We start from the raw sequence: 18731 nt of genomic DNA, 5'->3' as shown, positions 1-18731 counted from the left end.
AGGCTCAGAAATTTCCTAAAGTTTCACAATTCGTCAGTCAAACCCAAACTGGAGTTGTCTGATTCCTAAGTTCCTTCCATGGCTCCACCAGCTTCTCCTAACAGAACATGAGGAAAATAGAGGGATCAAAGGCCACTTAGAGGTGTGTTTGAACCAACCTTGGGGGCGCTGTGGTGCAGAGGGCTGCAGGCAGGTGTCCTGCACTGGGCTAGTGGTTGGACTTGATACAGTTGGGGCCTTTTTCAACTCTATCTCAGTGACTCTCTAATATTTAGCATATTATAAAATAAAAATGCAGGGAGCTCGGGGCCCTCTCCTAGGTCCGTCCCAGCCAGGTCTTGCTCTCCTCAACTCTGTATTACGGATGGAGTGAATCACCTGGTAAATAATTCATCTGTAATCGGGGCAGTGAGGGTAACTGGAGAGCAGGGGTAGAGGTGTCAGAAGGGTTGAGGTTGGCAACCTGAGCCAGACCCCCATCCTTCCAAGGCTGGGCTTTGCTCTGGGGAGAGGGAGCCTGAGCATCAGGCAGGCACCTCAGAAGGGCAGCCACCCAAGGAGATGGGGCCATGGTGGGTCAGAGGGCCCTGCACAGACCTCCGGGCCTCCTGCTGCTGACACCACTCTGCCTTCTGCACCTGGGAGCCTCAGGTGAGTGACACTCAAACCACCCCACACGGCGGCCCATTCCCCACTCACACCCCATTGTTCTTCCTCAGGAGACTTCTTTTGTGCTGTGTAGCCACTCAGTGAAGTCCATTAACTCCATTCATCTGCTAGACATTAGCCAGCGTGCCCTAAGTGTCCACTGATGTGCCAGATGGAGGAGGCAGGGCCAGAACACAACACTGAGCAGTACCTTAAAAGCTGTGGTTTATCCCGAGGGCCACTGTCAAGTTGTAAGCATGGAAGTGACATGGTCAGATCTGGTTTCAGGAAGTTTCCTCCAAGCCAGATGGTCTTCAGGGCCCTGAGAGCTGTCAGGACTGGAAAGAATCAGTTTCTGGGTTAAGTGTTTTCCTTCTTGGTCAATCGAACATCAGAATTTTGCCTTTGATCCCTTCCCTCCAACTCCATGTCTGTCTTCTCTTCTCTCTCTGGAGAAGTTGCTAGCAAGTGAGGAGAGTCTCAGATTGGGAGTTGGACAGGGCTCCAACCCCAGCTCCACCACCTACCGTGCTTTTGGACAAAGTGATGTGGTGTTTCAGCGTCTCAAGCGATGTTACTGTTTTAACAATTAAAGTCAGTAGCTAGTGCTGTGAAGAGTCTAAGACCTGGACTCACGCAAAGGAGGCATTCAGTAAACGGAAGCTGGTGAGACCTATTCCTGTGGCTTGGTTGTCCTGTGAGGCATTTATTTTCATCCCCATTTGCTGAGGCTGTCCACACTTTACAGTGACCTGGCCGCGGGGACAGGAAAACACGATGCTTGGGCAGGGGTTGGGTTTTGTGTTAGGCCTTCAGCAGAAAAGGACGCCTGCTGACAGCCTTACCCCATAATGGCCATCTAATGTCTGACTTGCTGATAAACTGAAAGCTCCACGAGAGCGAGCCACCATGGAGTGGCTCATCTGTCACTGTGACCCTGGTGTCTCGCATTAGGCAGGCATTTTATAATTTAAACAGTTGACAAATGACTAAACGCTGGGTGGGCCGATGGTAGGCTCGTGTCACGGTCCCTTTGCTGATGGGTCTAGAATCCCTACACCGAGGTCTCCAGAGCCTAACTTGCCAGTGGATCTCCTGACTCGTGCAGTGTCATCTGGCTGATCATCAGATTGACTTCCGGATGCTTGTTAATAATACAGATTGCTGGACACTCGACCCCCCTGGAGATTCTGACTCAGTAGTCTGGGATGAGGCCCAGGAATCTATATTTTTATCACGCTTTCCAGATGTTCTGCTTACCCACGAGGGTGGGAACCTTCAGTCCATTCCCTGATCTCAGTCGCGGATCCCCCACCCTGCCCGCTCCTACAGCACAGCCAAGCAGGAGACGCTCTGCAGGCCCCCTCACAAACTGCCTCTGCCCCCCAACTCTAAAGGTGCTCATGCTGTCTTATCAAACCCTGCTCCACCCTCTCAGCCTGCACAACAAGGTACAGAGGCTCTGGGCAAGGAGGGGGAGCAGGGTAACCCAGAACAGCTCAGGTGTCCTTAGCTGTCACTCTGTCCCCAGGGCAGCCTGATGAGGTGGCGACGTCCATCCAGGGAGTGAGGGGCCGCTCTGTAGAGCTGGCCTGTGGCTCCCAGCCCTCCCCGCTGGTGGTCTTTTGGAGCTTCACCCCGCTGGGCTCTCTGATTCCCCGGCCTGTGGCTGTCACCAATGGAGCAGAGTCCAAGGTGGAGGCTGGGGCCTCGGCTCTGGGAGCCGTGAGCCTGCTGAACAGCAGCCTGGTGCTGGGGGAGCTGCGAGAGAGTGCCCGCGGCCACTTCCTGTGCCAGGCCCTGCACGAGGCTGGAGGCCGGCTGCACACTGCCTACGCCCACTTCAGGCTGACTGTGCTGGGTGAGCTGCTTTGCATCTGTTTGCATGTGCGTCCAGTCATATTCTGCTGGGTCCGGGTTCTACAGGGCCTGCCTCCAGGGGGTGAGGAAATAAGCGATGTTCAGGAACCCAGTGGGCAGGCCAGCCTCCAGCTAGAAAGGGCAGGGCTGTTCGAACACAGCCGGTCATAGCCTGGGTCTGTGATAACAAACATTGGGCCTCTCCCTCCTCCGGCCAGTGCCTGTATCGAAGCCTCAGGTGCGGATGAATGAGCTGTCCCCCATGGAGGGGACATCCGTGGCGGCCACATGCGCGGTGCGGGAGGGCACGGAGCCTGTGACCTTTGCCTGGCAGCATCAGGCACCCCGAAGCCCTGAGGCGACCCTGGTGGGAGTTACGGAGCGACTGTTACAGCTGGACCCAGTCAACCGGACACACCTGGGCTGGTACGTGTGCAGTGCCCACAACGCTGTCAACCGACTGAGCAGTGACGAAGCCTTCCTGGATGTCATCTGTGAGTCAGACTGGGAGGGGGAAGAATGGTCAGAACGCCCACCTACCTACCTACCCACCCACACTTGGCCTCCTGACACACCTCAGGGCCCCCAGGAGTGCCCCAGCCTCGGGCACTGTACCCACTGGTGCCAAATGTGGCTGCAGTACGAAAGGCTTTAACCTTGTCAAAGTCATGGGCCCCTCTTCCCAGGAAAATGTGCATATATTCATAGTCACAATTTTACCTACGATTCAGGGGTGGCCCAGAAAGTCTGTCTTTGGGTTGAGCCTGAAGGTCTCTTGGGGGTCAACTGAACTTGAGGATGCAGAAACCACTCCCTGGGCACCGTGGGAAGAGAGGGCAGCAAGTTGGTCCCAAGAGGGACTTTGGAGGGCCTGAAGTTAGAAAGCAGAAGCTTGTCTATAAAGTGCATAGAGTAAACAAAGGATTAATTTCAGAACATAGAAAGAATTCCAAAACAGCCAGTGAGGAGAAAGCAGCAAGCTAATATAAAAGTGAACGGAAGACCAGAATAGTTATTTCGGTACAGAGGAGAATGCAGAAAGCTAATGAACTTCTAAAAGAAATCAGAAGTTTGTGTGAAAGGTGACGGCTAGGCTGGGCTAGAGCAGCACTGTCCAGTATGGAAGCCACTCGTGTGGCCTCGAGCACTCGAGATGTAGCTGAACCAAAACCCGATGTGCTCAGAGTATAAGATGCACACTGGATTTGAAGACTCAGTCTAAAGAAAGAATATAAAATAGCTCATCAATAATTTTTATATTGATTATATACTGAAATGATAATATTCTGGAGGTATTTGGTTTTAATGAAAAATATCAAAATGATTGAAACCTATTGGTGGTTTTGCTTGGTTGGGTTTGGCTATTTTAATTTTGGAGATCTGGCTACTGGAAATTTTAAACATCTGTGGCTCACACATATCTATTGGGCAGTGCTGGCCTAGAGGATTTAAGGAGCAGGGACTAATGGTGTCCTGTCTGTCTTGTTGGAGGTAGTTTGTGGGAATTGTAAACTGAGGACTGCAGAGGAGACAGGTGAGCAATTCTTGGGAAAGACATAGAAGCAGAATGGAAGCAGGCAGAGAAGTTTGTCCTCTCTGGGAGTCAAGGAGACAAGGACACAGGAGAGAGGGGGAGGACGTGACCCAAAGGAGGGAAAAGGGTTGGCTGCGGGGACCATGTTCAGGGCACCTTCCTACCCTGTTCTCTCCCCTCTCCAGTCTAGAGGAACCAACTGTCCCAGGCCCAAGAAACCCTAAACGCCAGGCAATGTGGGAGGGTTGGGTACTTCACCTCCCTCCTGCCTCGCCAACTCTTGCCTGTCCCCCAACCTCAGCTCAACCCACCAGTCCCTCAGGGAAGCGTCCCAGAGTCACAGATGCTCTCCGGGGTTTCCAAAGCCTGGTGCTCACCTCCACAGACCCTGATCACCCGTACTGGACTGTGCCTGTGGCCCCTGGACTCTGGATTCCTTGGGGGCCTCGCGTAGTGGTTGACACAGTCAGTGCATAATACATGATTGTTGGACGATGAGTGAAGATTACATGAGTGAATGAAGAAATACAGGTTGGGTGGGTGTGACAGACTTTCCTTGCCTGCAGATGGTCCAGACAAGCCTGTGATCACCGTGGAGCCACCACGCTTCACTGAGGAGGGGTTTTGGGCCAGTGAAAAGGAAGAAGTGACTCTGAGCTGCCTGGCTGCCTCCAACCCCCCGAGTCACTATGTGTGGCTCCGTGACCACACTCAGGTCCACACTGGGCCTACCTACACCATCACCAGCACCAGCCGTGCCCACACAGGCCGATATACCTGCCTGGCCCACAACAGCCGCCTGGACATCCACACACAGACCACTGTCCAGCTTACCATCTACTGTGAGTGTGTGGAAAGGCCCTCATGCTGGGGCCTCCACAGACCCGTGCTCTGGCAGACTCCATGCACCTTGTGGAAAGTGGGGCAAAAGTTGGGGGGAGGCAGGTCTGGGGGACTAAATGGAGTTCAGAGGAGGGAGACAGGCTAAAAAACCATGGGAAAGGGCAGAGGGGCAGCTCCTGATCCTATATAGATATGCCCCTCCCCCAAAGTGACTATTCCCACGGCCCCAGGGAATGAACTGAGGCACAGAGAAGGGTGGAGTGAGGCGAGTGAGACAAAGTGCCCGGGGCAAAGATGAGAATGGGAGATGGGGACCCTTCCCTGCTGGGGGCTTCCATGAGGGCCTCTGGGGTTCCCCAGGGACTCTGATCTCCTGCCCAACCCCCAAGCCACTGCCCCTTGACCTGAGAGCTCAGCCTTTTGCTCACCAGCCCCTCAGAGGGCTCGATCTTTCCCTGCTCCTCCACTTCTCCCTACTCCCCCCACCCTGACACCGCTGGCCCCCAGCACCTCCCAGCTAGGCCTGGAGGGCTGCAGTACATTGGCAGTGGGGCGTGCTCCAGCCCCATCCATACCTGCTTCTCCCCCAGACCCCCCTGAGGGGCAGCCCTCTTGTGCCGTGTTCCCCACTTTTGGGATTGTGACTTTGGTCTGCACCTGGCCTGGAGGTCTTCCAACTGCCCAGCTGCAGTGGGAAGGTCCCCAGGGAACTGGCCCTGCTGCCCTCAGCAACGTCACCTGGAGCCCTGCAGCCACCCAGCTTGCCAACAGCAGCGTCTTCACCTGCACTGGCCAGCACCCAGCCCTGGCACTCCTCGCCCTGTGCAGGATCACCTTGTGTGAGTGGAGACAGGAGACAGCAGGGCTCTGATATTCCAGGCAGAGGAGTGGGTAGCGGTCCGGGGAGAGACGGGAGGGGCCCCGGAATCTGGTAGGAGCACCAAACCACCAACTCTGAGACGTGCCACATAACAAGGAAGTGGGCCGCACGCAACTCAGACCCTATGTCCCACCTTCTCTCCACCCAGCCCTAGTCTCCACCTACATTGGGACCTGTCCTCCTCAGTTTGGTCTTGGAGCCCTGTGACACTCCCCTAGCTGTTCCCCAGCCTCCAGGGTCGGCAGGCTCTCACCACCTCACACCCTACTTATACTCCTCTATTGCATGCTGGTCTTGAATGTAGCTTTCTCTTTGCCTTGAAAACTCCTACTCACCTACCAAGTTCAAATGTCACCTTGTTTTCTAAATCCTCCTCCTCGAAGCCCCAGAGAACTTGTCTTTCTACCTGTACTCCAGCACTCATCAAATTATACTGCAATTGCTTGCTTAGTGTCTTTTCCTACTATTTCCCTGGTACATGGTCAGCCCTCAATAAATGATGAATGAACAAATACATGAGTGGCTGAGTAAATGGAGGAATGGGTGAGTGAAGCAATAAATGAAGGAAGGAGGGATGGGGTGGCCCCGCTGAGCCCCTCCTCCCCCTGTAGGGCCATGCTGAGCCATTTATTCCCAACCCAGGGGAACCCATCCAGAGTCCCACCTGCCGGACCATGGCCACAACCGGAGACCAGTTCATCATGCTGAGCTGTGAGTGGCCTGGAGGTGAGCCTCCTGCCCTGCTGAACTGGCTAGATGGACAGCAGGAGCGCCTGGGCAGCAGCAGCTCCTCGCTGGCAGTCCACGTCCTGCAGGCCCAGGAAGCTCTGGCTGGCAGAGAGTTCATCTGCAGGGGCACTCACCCACTCAGGGTCCCCGACCCCCACTGCCGACTGCAGCTGGGTGAGTGGGAGCTAGTGACTGGGTTCTGGGGTTGGGGTGAGAGGAGCAACCCCAGGAATCAGGGTGAAGGGCTGGTGGGGGGTGGGGTGGCTGTGCTGGAATGCAAACTGAGTCAAGAGACTGAGTCACCCCACCTCCCAGGGACTCAAGTTTTTTTGTTTTTTTTTAAAGATTTTATTGGGGAATTGGGGGATGGGAACAGTGCTGGGGAATTGGGGGAAGGGGGACAGACAAGATGCTGTCGTTTTGTTCTTCAGTCTAGTTGTGGAGGATGCTCAAGTTTTTTTGATCTATAAAATAAGGGGGTTTAGTCTAGGTCTGTGTTGTCCAATAAAAATATAATGTGAGCCATGAGTATAATTTTAAATTTTCTAGTAGCCACATTTTTAAAAAGCAAAAGAAAAAAGGTGAACATTTTATTCAACTCGATATATCCAATATATGATCATTTCAATGTGCAATAGAAAATTACTGAGATATTTTACATTGGCTTTCTCTTACTGTCTTCAAAATCTGGCATGTATATGTACAGTTACAGCACATCTCAGGGTAGACGAGCCACATTTCAAGTGCTCAGCAGTCACAAGTGGCTGGGACACACACTAGCCAATGAGGGGCTCTGGCTGTCTGCTTCATCTGCATCAATTTGCATAAGAGGCACCTGATTATATTCCTGACTTGAATTAACGTTTCAGGAGTCAGAGGTCTCTCCCTCTCTCACTCCCTCTAGTTGTTTTTGGTCTGGTTTCTTTCTCTGTCTTCACCTGGACCTGTTAGTTCCATTTATTGGAAATTCAAGAAAATGAATTAAATATTGAAGTAAAAAAATGTGAGAAAAGCAAGTAGAGGAGCCATCACATATGAGGTTGGACAATTAAGTCCGTGAACTCATCCTAGAAAAAGTGCTACACACCTCATTGCTGAATATCACTACGGTCACCTTCAAAGTACTCCCCTTGGGAAGCTGTGCACTGATGCCAGTGCCTGGTCCCCCTTCGAAGCAATTTTGGAACTCTTTCTGGAATGGCCATCAGAGTTGTCATCAAATTAACCTTGATGTCCTAGATATCATCAAAATGTCTTAAACATTTCCTTTATCTTCGGGTAAAGAAAGAAGTCACTGGGGGCCAGATCAGGTGAGTAGGGAGGGTGTTCCAATACAGTTATTTGTTTACTGGCTAAAAATTCCCTCACAGACAGCGCCATGTGAGCTGGTGTATTGTCGTGATGCAAGAGCCATGAATTGTTGGTGAAAAGTTCAGGTTGTCTAACTTTTTCACGCAGCCTTTTCAGCACTTCCAAATAGTCAGCTTGGTTAACCGTTTGTCCAGTTGGTACAAATTCAAAATGAATAATTTCTCTGATATCAAAAAAAGGTTAGCAACCTCGTTGCAACAAATTCACCAACTTAATTGTCAGACCTCATATAACAATTCTCACAAAATGAGTTATATTTTGGTCTCTAAGGCTTGGTGACCAGCACGTTTTCAGGGGCTCTAAGAAGGTCCTCAACCCGAAATCTTTCCCATCCTTACTGCTCAGGGCTGGAAATCCCACTGCAAGACGTTCATTGACATCTGAGAAAGGGTCTTTAGGAGTCACTCCGTAAAAACCTAGGACCTGCTGTGGGCGCAGCCCTGGGCCAGGGAGGGAGGTGGTAGCCACAGGGGGAGGGGAGGCCCTGTGCTAGGTGCTGGGAGGGAGGAAGTTCACGCTGAGATAAATAAGGTGGGGGGCCCCACCTGCAGGAGCTGAGCCTGGGGTTCTGTGGAGGGGAGCATGGAGGAACGCTGTTATTATCACTGAACTTTGGAGCAGATTGTGATAGGAATCGGGCATAGAATGGAAGTCTGAAGGAGGAGGCAGACGGTCCCAGACAAGCTTCACTGTCAGCTCCACAGCCCCGTCTGCTCTTTCTCCTCCCCTCGACCATGCCAGCCCCTTCCCCTCCAGCCTTCCCACTAGGGCAGGCGCAGGGGCCATCTCGCAGCCTTACTCTCTCTGTCCCCACAGAAGCCCCGCAGCTAGCAGTGGCTGAGCCCTGGGTGTCAGTGCTGGAGGGGGGAGAGGCCTGGCTGGAGTGTGCCCTCCTGGGGGGCATGCCCCCTGCCCAGCTCCTCTGGCTGGGACCCCAGCACCTGCCGGTGGAACCAGGCACTTCCGGATTCATGCTGCACCCTGAAGGCACCCAGCTCCGCCTTGGTATCCAGGGCGCTGACCCAGCTCACCACAGGGGCACCTACCAGTGTGTGGCTCACAACACCTTGGGCAGCAGCAGTCAGAGTGTCCTGCTGGAGGTCCTGAGTGAGTGGGGTGGGGGTGTGGTATGCATTTGTGTGGCAAGCGGGATGGGAAACCTCCAGCCACAGCCCTGTAGGCAGAAGGCACTGGAATGCCCCACTCCAGAGCTTGGGCATGTGAACTCCCTCAGGCACAGTCAGGCCCCCCAAGGCATGCATCTAAATGGGCCAGTGAACGGGAATCGCATGCACTCTTAAACACAGGCAAACAGAGCTTCACGAGTCAGAATAATCTCTTCCTATTTATAGGTGAGGAAACTGAGGCCTAGACATGAAAGTCTAGGGTAACACAGACCAAAACTGCACAGAACTGATCCAGTCCACACACCCCAGTCTAGGGCCTTTTCTGCACTATCAGCTACCTCTCAGCAAAGCTGGAACAAACTTGGGCACACAAGCACATGTGCGCACATGGCTGTGGGTGTGCATGTGCTGCCTGTGTCTCCTCTTACCCCCAGGGTATCCAGCTCCCCCCAATGTCACCATCAGCCGCCTGACCTACGGCAGACACCGGAGAGAGGTGCAGCTGCAATGGGCTATCAGAGGCCCCGGGAACTTGACGGGCTTCCTGGTGCAGCGGAGGGCCAGTGTCCCAGGCCCAGGAGCTGGGGCTTGGGAGACAGCAGCTGGTGACATCGAGCCAGAGAGCAGGACCCGGCGTCTGGGGGGCTTGGACCCGGGGGTCCGCTATGCCTTCCGAGTCCTAGCTCTGAATCATCACACAACTGGATATCCCTCTGAGGTGAAGATACCAGGTGCTGGGGCTAGCGCCTTGCGATGCTCACCTTTTTCTCCACAAAACGGAGCCCTTGTTCATCTTCCTCGTCTCAGGGCATCCCCTCCTCCGTTCCTTTGCTGCTTCTTACTGGATTCCTCCATCCCCATCTCAGTCCTCTTCTCCACCTTCTCCTCAGGGACCCTCCACTGCTTTTTCCCATTCCCCCCTCGGAGGCCTCAGGTCTAGGTGTAGGAGCCATAGCTCAACTTGAATCAGGAGCAATAGGGAAAGGGGAGATTAAATAAGGATAGGGATCCAATTCTGTGCCTCAGTCTCATCTCCTGCGGCACAGGTGGGCTCTCGGCTTCCTGCTGCTCTCTATTCTGGAAATTCCTCATTTTATGGTATTTTTCCCTTCAGCCCCGAGCTGCCAAGATAACTGGCCTGCTGCCTTCTGTGCCAGAAATAGGGAACTTGGCTAGGGGCTCAGACATCAAGAGCACCGGGCACAAAGAGCACCTCTTTCCTTGGGAGAGACCTGGTCTCCAGATGCTCAGGGTCCAGCCTTGCTCTTGATCGCTCACCTCAGGTGGAGGGGGGACTAGAAGAGCAGGGCATTGCCTGCTTGGTGCTTATAAGCCACTGCGGCCAAGTTCAGCTGTGGCTCTCCTAAAACTACCCCATGCAACAAGCACTCTTCCTTCCTAGCGGACCCCCCCTTCAGCGCCTATCCAGCAGTGCTGGGTGCCGCAGGCACAGGAATGGTGGTGGCAACGGTGGCCTCTTTGCTAGTGTTCCAGTACGCTGCCCGGCACCCGGAGACTTTCCCCTGTGAGTGGGAAGCTGAAGGTGGGGTTGCTTGACCCCATAAGGTGGCCAGGTCATCACCTATCCCAGGGAGGTGAGGACACCGTCCCTCTCCCAGCCCTGGGCAGGAAATTTTGGGGTATTCTGTGTGACAACTCCCCAATGCGCGATGTCGGTCAGGGCTCCAATCCTGACCTTGGGCATCTGGAGCCATGCCTTCCGGGCTCCTAGTCTGTAGTACGGAGCCAATGAGGAAAGGAGGGTTCTTCTTTGACCTAAGCTGGGTTGCTCAAGTAATGCACCTTTTCCTTTTCTTTCTGCAGGCCTTGGTCGGTTGCTTGTTCCTATGTGAGTGTGGAATCCATCATTCTGGGGGTCAGGGTTTCCCTCTAACTGGAAAGGAAGTGTGGTTGTCACTAACTTTCCTCTCCCATTTCACGCTCAGGGAGCAAAGTAACCCACGTAGGGGTTCAATGGAAGGCCGTGAGGCACAGGCAGGTGAGCACAATTTCCCCCCAAAGATTACTCATGCATAAGGAGAGCAGTCCTGAGTTTCATGCATGATGCTCGGTCTCTCTTATCCTGAGAATAATCTGGGACACCCCCATAGTATTTCTCTCTCCTTTGTTCATGTCTGTTCTTTTAGGTGTTCAAACACCACCCACCATCCCAGGTTTGGATCCTGCACAAGAATCCATGGATGCACCAGTAAATGTCACCATCACAGTGACTGCGACATCGTGAGGCCCCCAGAGGAAGGTGAAAATACACTTAGGAGAGACAGGTGGGGAGCGGGAAAATCCCGTCATACTTGGTCTTAAAACCAAGGTAGCTAAGACACCAGCTACCCCTTCCCCACTTACTACCTAGCCTTTACAGATGTGCAAGGCTCAGCTGCAGTGCATCTAGACTTGGTGACAAGAGAAGTCCTGGTCCAGCTTGTGGAAGATTGCGGCAGAAGGACGAGAAAGACACATATTTGAAGAAAAGACCAGCAGGGAGTCCAAGGGCCAGTGAGAATGATGGTGTTGGGAACAGTGCCTCGTGCTACATGAGCAAGCTAGCTGCTTCCAAAGACTGTGAACTAATTCCTAAATAAATCATACCTGATGCTCTCACTAGTAGAGGTCCTTTCAACAGCAACTCCTCCAGGGAGAGGCTGATCACAGGTTCAGGTGGGTCCCAGGTTTTCCTACCGAGAAGCAGCGAGGTATGTAGGGATGTGTTCCCTTCATTCAACTGTAGCAAGTCGTGGTCTTACAGTTCTTTACTTTCCACATCTCAAATTCCTTCCCCAAGGACACAAGCTGCTATCATAGGACTGGTGTAATCAGAGCTGGTAGCAGAGCCAGGTGCCAATCCCACGCTCTTTGTCTTCTACCTTTGTAGGAATGTCACTGCGTCTGCAGTGGTTAAAGGGACAAAGTCACTAGACTCCAGGAGTCTGTGACAACAAGACAGAGCAGGGCACTGCAGATGCAGCTTGCCACCAGCCCTGGGGGAGCTGGCTGACAGGGGACCTGGGCTGTTCCAAAGTCATAGTCTGTCAGCTGCCAGCATGACTCACTGGCTCCGAGTGTGTGTGTGTATGTCTGAAATTTGGGTGAAACACAAACGAATGCTTGTTCAACTGACTAGAAGAGTCGGGTCTCAGAGCTGGCTCCACAGGGGACACAGAGGAGAAACAGCAAGACAGCCAAGGGATGGTCTTGCCAGAAATAAGGCAAGTGGCGCCTGAAAGGAGACAGAAAACTGACAGAAACTGAAGCTGCTTCTTAGGTTCTCAAAGATTTAGACTTTATTCGAAAAGGGGTTTCAAGTTCCCTTAGAGCTCTCAGGACTGGGGCTAAGCCTTATTTAAAGAGGAGAAATAAAATCTAACAAGGCTCCACCCCTATGCAAAAGACCCCATTGGCTTTGTAGTCAAAGCAGCCCAGACCCTTTTTTTTAGGGTAGTAAACAAAGCTGTTTCTTGAAGAGGCTATGAATTGCTACCCTGGAGCTCATACAGATGTTGCTCTAGGTTGACTGGGAGGAGGGACCATGCCTCTCCATTCTCCTTATGCGCCTCTCCCACCCTCCTCGCTTCCTCCCAAAGAAACACTGAGTGCCCCTCAGGGGGCCTGCCTGCTCTGACACAGCTCAGCTCCGTGGCTCAGGTATTTTCTCAGCCTCCCCCTAAAACACTTGTTCTAGATCCTGTTCCTGCAGGGCCTGAATCTCTGCAGTCAGAACAGAAGGGACTGGCTCGCTTGGCTCTTGGACACACACAGGAGGGTCTTCAGGGGCGGGCAGGGTGGAGGCTCCAAAGAATTTCAGAGTGAGATATACACCCACCTCAGTCACAGCTATAAGCAGCTTTATACAAACAGGGAGTATCTGAGCGCCCCACCTTCACTGCCACTCTACATGAAAGCAGCATTCTCTTTTAATATAAAATCCTATCAACCAAATAGAACCTGTCAAAGCTACATCATTTAAAAATATGTACAATTTCAAACACACTATTACAACTTCAAGGAAAATAAAACATACTTTTCAATATGATACAAAAGCATGCGTCTCAAAGTCATTGCTTTTAAAAAAGAACGGCATAGGCGAAATCCCATCATAAAATGAGCTTCTTGGCAGTACTGTAGCTGGAATGAGATTTGCGACATGATTGGCTTAACATGGATGTGTTGGTCTTCAGACTCATTCAACAAAAATGAAACCCAGGAAGAAATGCTTCTTTAAAAGATCACTTCAAAAGGTTTAAAACATTGCAATTTAACTTACATCCTGTACACCACCAGACTATCACCTATCACCAGACCACCAGCGCGTAAGCGAAAGAAGGAAAAAAGGAGATAGTGAAATGACAGAATAGGAGCGGGGGAAGTTTAACGCTAAAACACAGAATCAGACGAAATTCTAAGGTAAGAAGGAACACAAAGAGGCCTGGCCACCTACAGATCACTAAGCCGAGTGAAGATCAGATTCTGGGGTTGGGGTGGGGGCTCCCAGGGAGAAATGTGGACTCCAGGAAGACCAAAGACCAAGCCCAGAGAGCTCTGCCCATGTAGGACCGAGGGCAGCTTCTCTAGCTGTAGAGTTAGAGCATCAAAGGAACCTCCCAGCAGGGGTGGACTGGAGCACGGACAACTGGACTGGTTCCATGAAAAGAGTGAACTGCAATGCTTTTGGAAAGCAGCATGGAAAAATGTTAGGAGCTCAGATTCCGGCTCCACATCAGCTGGGTTCAAACTCAGGCTCTGCAGCTCACTGGGAGACGTGGGGACTTTCACACCTACTCTAACGGTTTGTGGTGAGGGTTCATAAGACAACAGTAACAATCTCCAAGCACAGTGCCTGGTCCACAGCAGTTACTCCACGAATGGTGGTGACATCTCCCGCCCTGTACTATGTCCTCTGACTTCCTGGTGAAGTGATATTTAGGCAGGACTGATTTTGGTAACTGTGCGGGGCATCAAAATTCAGAACAATTCATGGTTAGGGAGAACTCATAACTCCTAAACATAAAGGCAACTATATATATATATATATATAGTTATATTTATATTTATATATCTCAATATATAAAGGCATTTTTATAAATAAAATACAATAAAAGGGATAACACTTAAAACAGCGTTACTAATAATATAAATAAAGCAGTCCACAATGAGATTGCCCTAAAGGTCAAGTCATTTGCTCTTCCTGGTGGACAAATCCCATATTGAAACTCAATCTTTAAAAAGCAGTTTATGACCTAAGGCTCATGCTAATACACCTGTTTCCTGAATCAACATGGCTGCCTACAAACATTTACTCCCCCGTTTTTCTAAAGCTCGCTTTGTGACAGCATCGCTGTAACGTGACTGGCAAACGTGGAGTCTGTTTTCATATTCTGTGTATGAGGACTTTGTCCTTTGCTAGTCACAGAAGTCAGGGATGCAGCCATCCCCCTCCAAAGCTAACTGCATCGACGCGACGTGAAGAGTATATCCAGTATAGTACAGGCATGGACACCCGGAATGGAGAGCTTGATTCTATGGCACCCCTCACATCTGACCACGAAATTATATTCATTACATTCTACTCGCAGGAATCCTTGCATAGTGCCTCAGCTGCAACAGCACATCTCACTAACAGTTCTATTTATAACATATATAGACATATGTAAGGGAATATTGATGCACTTATATAGAAAGGTGATTAACATAGTATTCTAGTCTATTTCACTGCAATTTCTGGGAAACTGTAAATTGTTTTCATTGATGCTGGAACTGCTGGACTCTAAAGAGAACCATTTTCAGGTTCTTTTCCCAAAGGGATGCACAATCCAAAAAGGAGCAGTGATCCATCCAAGCTGGACTCAAGCTATTAGGCATACTTACACCGTTTTTGTGTGGTTTTTTTTTTTGTTGTTGTTGTTGTTTTTTAGATGTAGAGAAGGAAAGCCTTCCACAGGCAGCTGCTCGTGCCCTGTGGCTCCGAGGCAGCAGGAACTGTGAGTTAGGAGCTTTGCTAACCGAAGCTTTAGGCGCCTGTTTACGGTGACGACATTCTGAAAGAACGTCAGGAAATTTCAAACCGTACCTCCCTTTCCCTCCAAACTGATTCTTTCCTGACGCTCACATTTTTCAGGTATTGCCCATGTTGGAAGGCAGAAAATGATGATTTTCGGGTGGTGTGGCACCATGAGCATAATCCTATAGCAATGGAAGAGCTTCTGCCAACATGGGCTCCCTTGAAACCCTCCCCTTTCTTCTTAAAATGTGAATCTTTCCTTCAAGTCACCAGCTTCAAGTCTTATTTTGTTCCTACTCTTAGCTACAGTCAAAAAGAGGCCATGGTGACCCTTTTATAAACAAATGCAATTTTAAAGCAGTTGGACTTGAAGGCCTTCTTCTTCTCTCTGACCTTGGCTCCCTTTCTGAGGACTACAATAGCCCAACTAGACCTTAACCTCAGCCATGTCCACAACACTGTATGATCAGCGCCTGGAAAACCAAACATAACTTGTACCCATGTGCAGACAGAGAGTATAGAGTGAGTCAACAGGTCAGCTATCACTTTTGTGCAAGGCACTAATATTCATAAGAGATCTGCTATTATGAACAGCAGGTTACAACTGTGGTTGATTTTAAAATGTTCTCAGAAAATCTGATAATACAATACTGAAATGACAGCTTTCCATCTGAAAACTTCAAACGGCCTGCACACTTCCCTCTTAGCTGAAGCAGCCGATAGGCTGGGTCCTCACAAGAGGAGCTCCTATTGTCACTGAGATTCTTGGAAGACATGGAATGATCCCCCTGTTCTCAGATGATTGAAAACTATGTAAAACTAGGTTGTTTTCTACTGAGGGGGGAGGAAGGAATAGGAAGGGAAAATTTTAAGGCATAAATAATATAAAAGGGCACACATTTTAAGATACATTCACATGACATTACTACTACAAAAATAAATAATGATTTTTCTCTGATTTGAATTAATGTCCTTCACACAGTCCATCCCCAGGCCTGTTTTGTGCAGTTACTGGCTTGAAGTGGGAATGTGACTAGTCATGTGCACATCCTCAGGTTTCCTGGGGTTGTTGAAGGACCCCTGAAGGGCTGTCTAACGGAATGCCAGGAGGAGACCACGTTGTCTTTTCAGTACTGTCCTTTGAAACAGGTGGCAAAATAAGAGGATTCCAACTTAAAATTTTGTTCTCTGTTTCTGAATGAACACAGCTGTCTCCTGAAAAACAAAAAGGTTTGAAAGCATGATGAAATGATAACAGCTGATTTTTACAAAGCAGTCTAAAAACATTACTTTGAGCAATAAAGAAAGAATACGTAAAAGTAGAGCCCAATTATATTTAGTTTGAATTTGAGGGAGACAATAGGTATAAAAGGTTTAAAATAAAGTTGAGCTCTCATGAACAGTTATACAATTCATCTGAGGGTTAAAGCAAACTCCTTAAAAACCCCAAAATAACCGCCTTAAAGAAGGCTATAACTCCAGAATAAACTCAAATGAAAAAAGAGGCCCAAGACCACAAAATGCATTCTTCCAACAAGTCCACTGTTCAGGTACAAACTGAATCAAAGCCTATTTGGATTTACTTTCCGCAACGTAATGGGATTAACAGCCTGAGGTTAAAGAGGTGGATAAGAACAAAATTTCAAAGGATGCTTAACCTAGTCAACTTTTATTGAAGTATCCAACACGTTCACCCAGTCTCATAAGAAATATGTGAGTTAATCACAGAAAGAATACGTTTGTATCATCTTCCCTTCTCTTCAGCTAAGTGAAGACTACCTGAAACTTAAATTTCAAAATGTCTCTCTGTACCTCTGTTGAACTCTGCTGCATCTTCTGTGGAATCAGAGTTGATCTCATTCCTACTGTCCTGACAGCAAGTATGTCGAGCAGGTCTTGGTGCCTCGTCATCCTTGATGCTCTCCTCAGGTAACTGGCCGCAGTCAGGGGCCGTGGAAGCCAGACATACAGGAATCTTCATATGATTGAGAGGCTTCATTTCCAAACCATCCTGAGGATAAGGTGCTACCACTGGAACCACAGGAAGGGGGCTACTGCTGAAAGTGCCGTTAGTTTTGGTGAAACACCTACAAAGTGTAAACCAAAAGAAAGAGAATGTTGTCTAGAGGGATCAGTGATTAAAATATACTTACTTTGAAATATCATTAGGTATTTGTATTCACAGATTCTTAAGAGAGATTGGTGCTTAAAAACAACTAAATGCTTCACTATGATCTGATATATCAGGAATAAAAAATTACAATTAAAGTGGAACACGACAGGAGAATACATTAAAAGGCAACCCACGTAAGAATGGAACCTTATAAGATGATGATCTGTTCCTCATGCTTCCTTTGCCTTAGTCTACTGTCAAAACTTGTCTCCTATTTCATAATTACCTGGTTCCTGAATACAGCACACGGAAGGAAAAGGCCATTAGCTACTGGAAGGAATGAGGGGAAAAAAAGGAAGACGACATAAAGCTAAGAAACTGATGGCCACATAAGAGAAATGACCTTATGAAAACCAAGAAAAACATACTACTTTGAAATCAAATAATAGGCTCCCTCTTACCCTTGAAGAAACACTGCAAGGATTAGATATTCAAAGTCCAGGGTTTTTTGTTTTTGTTTTTGTTTTCAATTTTTTTCTTTGCAGAATTAATTGCTGAATTAGCACTGGGCATTCACCTCAATTCTACCATACTTTTATTTCTTGCCTTCACCTAAGATATGTATTATCTTTAATTTTTATTTTCTCTCCATTCTTCAGATTGGATTAATTTCTATTGATCTTTCTAGTTCAGCAGTTCTCAACCTTTCACAGGGGTCGCCTAAGACCATCGGAAAACACGTATTTCCCATGGTCTTAGGAACCGAGACACCGCTCCTCTATCCGTCTCCAGGCCCACATGCAGATACGCCCACATACGAGTACCTGGCGACCCCTGTGAAAGGGTCGTTTGACTCCCAAAGGAGTCGTGACCCACAGGTTGAGAACCGCTGTTCTAGTTCAATGACTTTTTTCTGTTGTCTCCAATATAACGTTAAGCCCATTCAGTAAATTTTCCATTCTAATATTGCACTTTTTCAGCTTTGTTATTTCCATTTGGTCATTTTCGACAGTTTCTATTTCTTAGCTGAAATTCCCCATATGTGAATTCATTTTGTGTATACCTTCCTTTAAGTCCTTGAACATCTTTTTCACAGATGCTTTAGTTACTGTGCTAATTGTGACATCTGGGTCACCTCAGGGTCTGTTTGTATTGACCTTTTTATCCCCCTTGAGGAAGTATCACATTCCTATTTCTTCACATGTATAATTTTTTTTTAAAAGATTTTATTGGGGAATTGGGGGAGGGGAACAGTGCTGGGGAATCAGGGGACGGGGAACAGACAAGTTGCTGTCCTTTCGTTCTTCAGTCTAGTTGTGGAGGATGTCGCTTCACTGGCCCTTGTTGGTATTATCACTGCGCTCTTCCTGGGTGAGACAGATTGGTCGCTGGCCTCTGGACGGCCACTCACGGTGGCTCTTGGCAGCTCACGCTGGCTGTCGGCCACACACGGTAGCTTATGGCAACCCGCTGCAGCAGGGGCTGTAGCCTACGCCGTTGCCGGCGACTCAAGGCAGCCCAGCTCCAGGTCGAACTGTTGGTTCACCATCTTAGCTGTAGAGGGCGCAGTGTCACTGGCCCATGTGGGATCTGAACCGGGGCCCTGCTGCTCA

General features: G+C 49.5%; 3 protein-coding genes across 3 annotated transcripts in view; 2 read left to right on the top strand and 1 right to left on the bottom strand.

Moving 5' to 3' along the window:
- The first annotated feature begins 569 nt into the window (after positions 1 to 569).
- Positions 570 to 5030, top strand: LOC109391368 (carcinoembryonic antigen-related cell adhesion molecule 5-like). Its single transcript, XM_019658864.1, has 4 exons — positions 570 to 651; positions 2180 to 2509; positions 2727 to 3002; positions 4609 to 5030. Exons 1-4 carry the CDS (start codon positions 570 to 572, stop codon positions 5028 to 5030), a joined length of 1110 nt encoding a protein of 369 aa, XP_019514409.1.
- Positions 5031 to 8835: 3805 nt separating this feature from the next.
- On the top strand, positions 8836 to 9932 carry LOC109391367 (receptor-type tyrosine-protein phosphatase F-like). The gene is made up of 2 exons (XM_019658863.1): positions 8836 to 8972; positions 9427 to 9932. Exons 1-2 carry the CDS (start codon positions 8837 to 8839, stop codon positions 9930 to 9932), a joined length of 642 nt encoding a protein of 213 aa, XP_019514408.1. The 5' UTR covers position 8836.
- Positions 9933 to 12903: 2971 nt separating this feature from the next.
- Positions 12904 to 18731, bottom strand: part of CDON (cell adhesion associated, oncogene regulated) — a 50966-nt gene continuing 45138 nt past the window's right edge. The window contains exons 13-14 of the mRNA XM_019658862.1: positions 16818 to 17092; positions 12904 to 16220 (exon numbers count right to left, since the gene is read on the bottom strand). Coding sequence (XP_019514407.1) covers positions 16057 to 16220; positions 16818 to 17092 — 439 coding nt within the window. The 3' untranslated portion in view covers positions 12904 to 16056. The remainder of the gene's footprint in view (positions 16221 to 16817; positions 17093 to 18731) is intronic.

This window comes from Hipposideros armiger, unplaced genomic scaffold (assembly GCF_001890085.2).
Source record: "Hipposideros armiger isolate ML-2016 unplaced genomic scaffold, ASM189008v1 scaffold_291, whole genome shotgun sequence".
NCBI lineage: Eukaryota > Metazoa > Chordata > Mammalia > Chiroptera > Hipposideridae > Hipposideros > Hipposideros armiger.
Note: the sequence above shows the minus strand (reverse complement) of the source record. Positions and strands in the feature narration are given on the sequence as shown.

Coding starts and splice junctions, on each gene's coding strand:
- LOC109391368 (XM_019658864.1), top strand. CDS start 570: ATGGTGGGTCAGAGGGCCCTGCACAGACCTCCGGGCCTCCTGCTGCTG. Junction 2,510..2,726: donor CTTCAGGCTGACTGTGCTGG/GTGAGCTGCTTT, acceptor TCCTCCGGCCAG/TGCCTGTATCGAAGCCTCAG. Junction 3,003..4,608: donor AGCCTTCCTGGATGTCATCT/GTGAGTCAGACT, acceptor CCTTGCCTGCAG/ATGGTCCAGACAAGCCTGTG.
- LOC109391367 (XM_019658863.1), top strand. CDS start 8,837: ATGCTGCACCCTGAAGGCACCCAGCTCCGCCTTGGTATCCAGGGCGCT. Junction 8,973..9,426: donor TGTCCTGCTGGAGGTCCTGA/GTGAGTGGGGTG, acceptor TCTTACCCCCAG/GGTATCCAGCTCCCCCCAAT.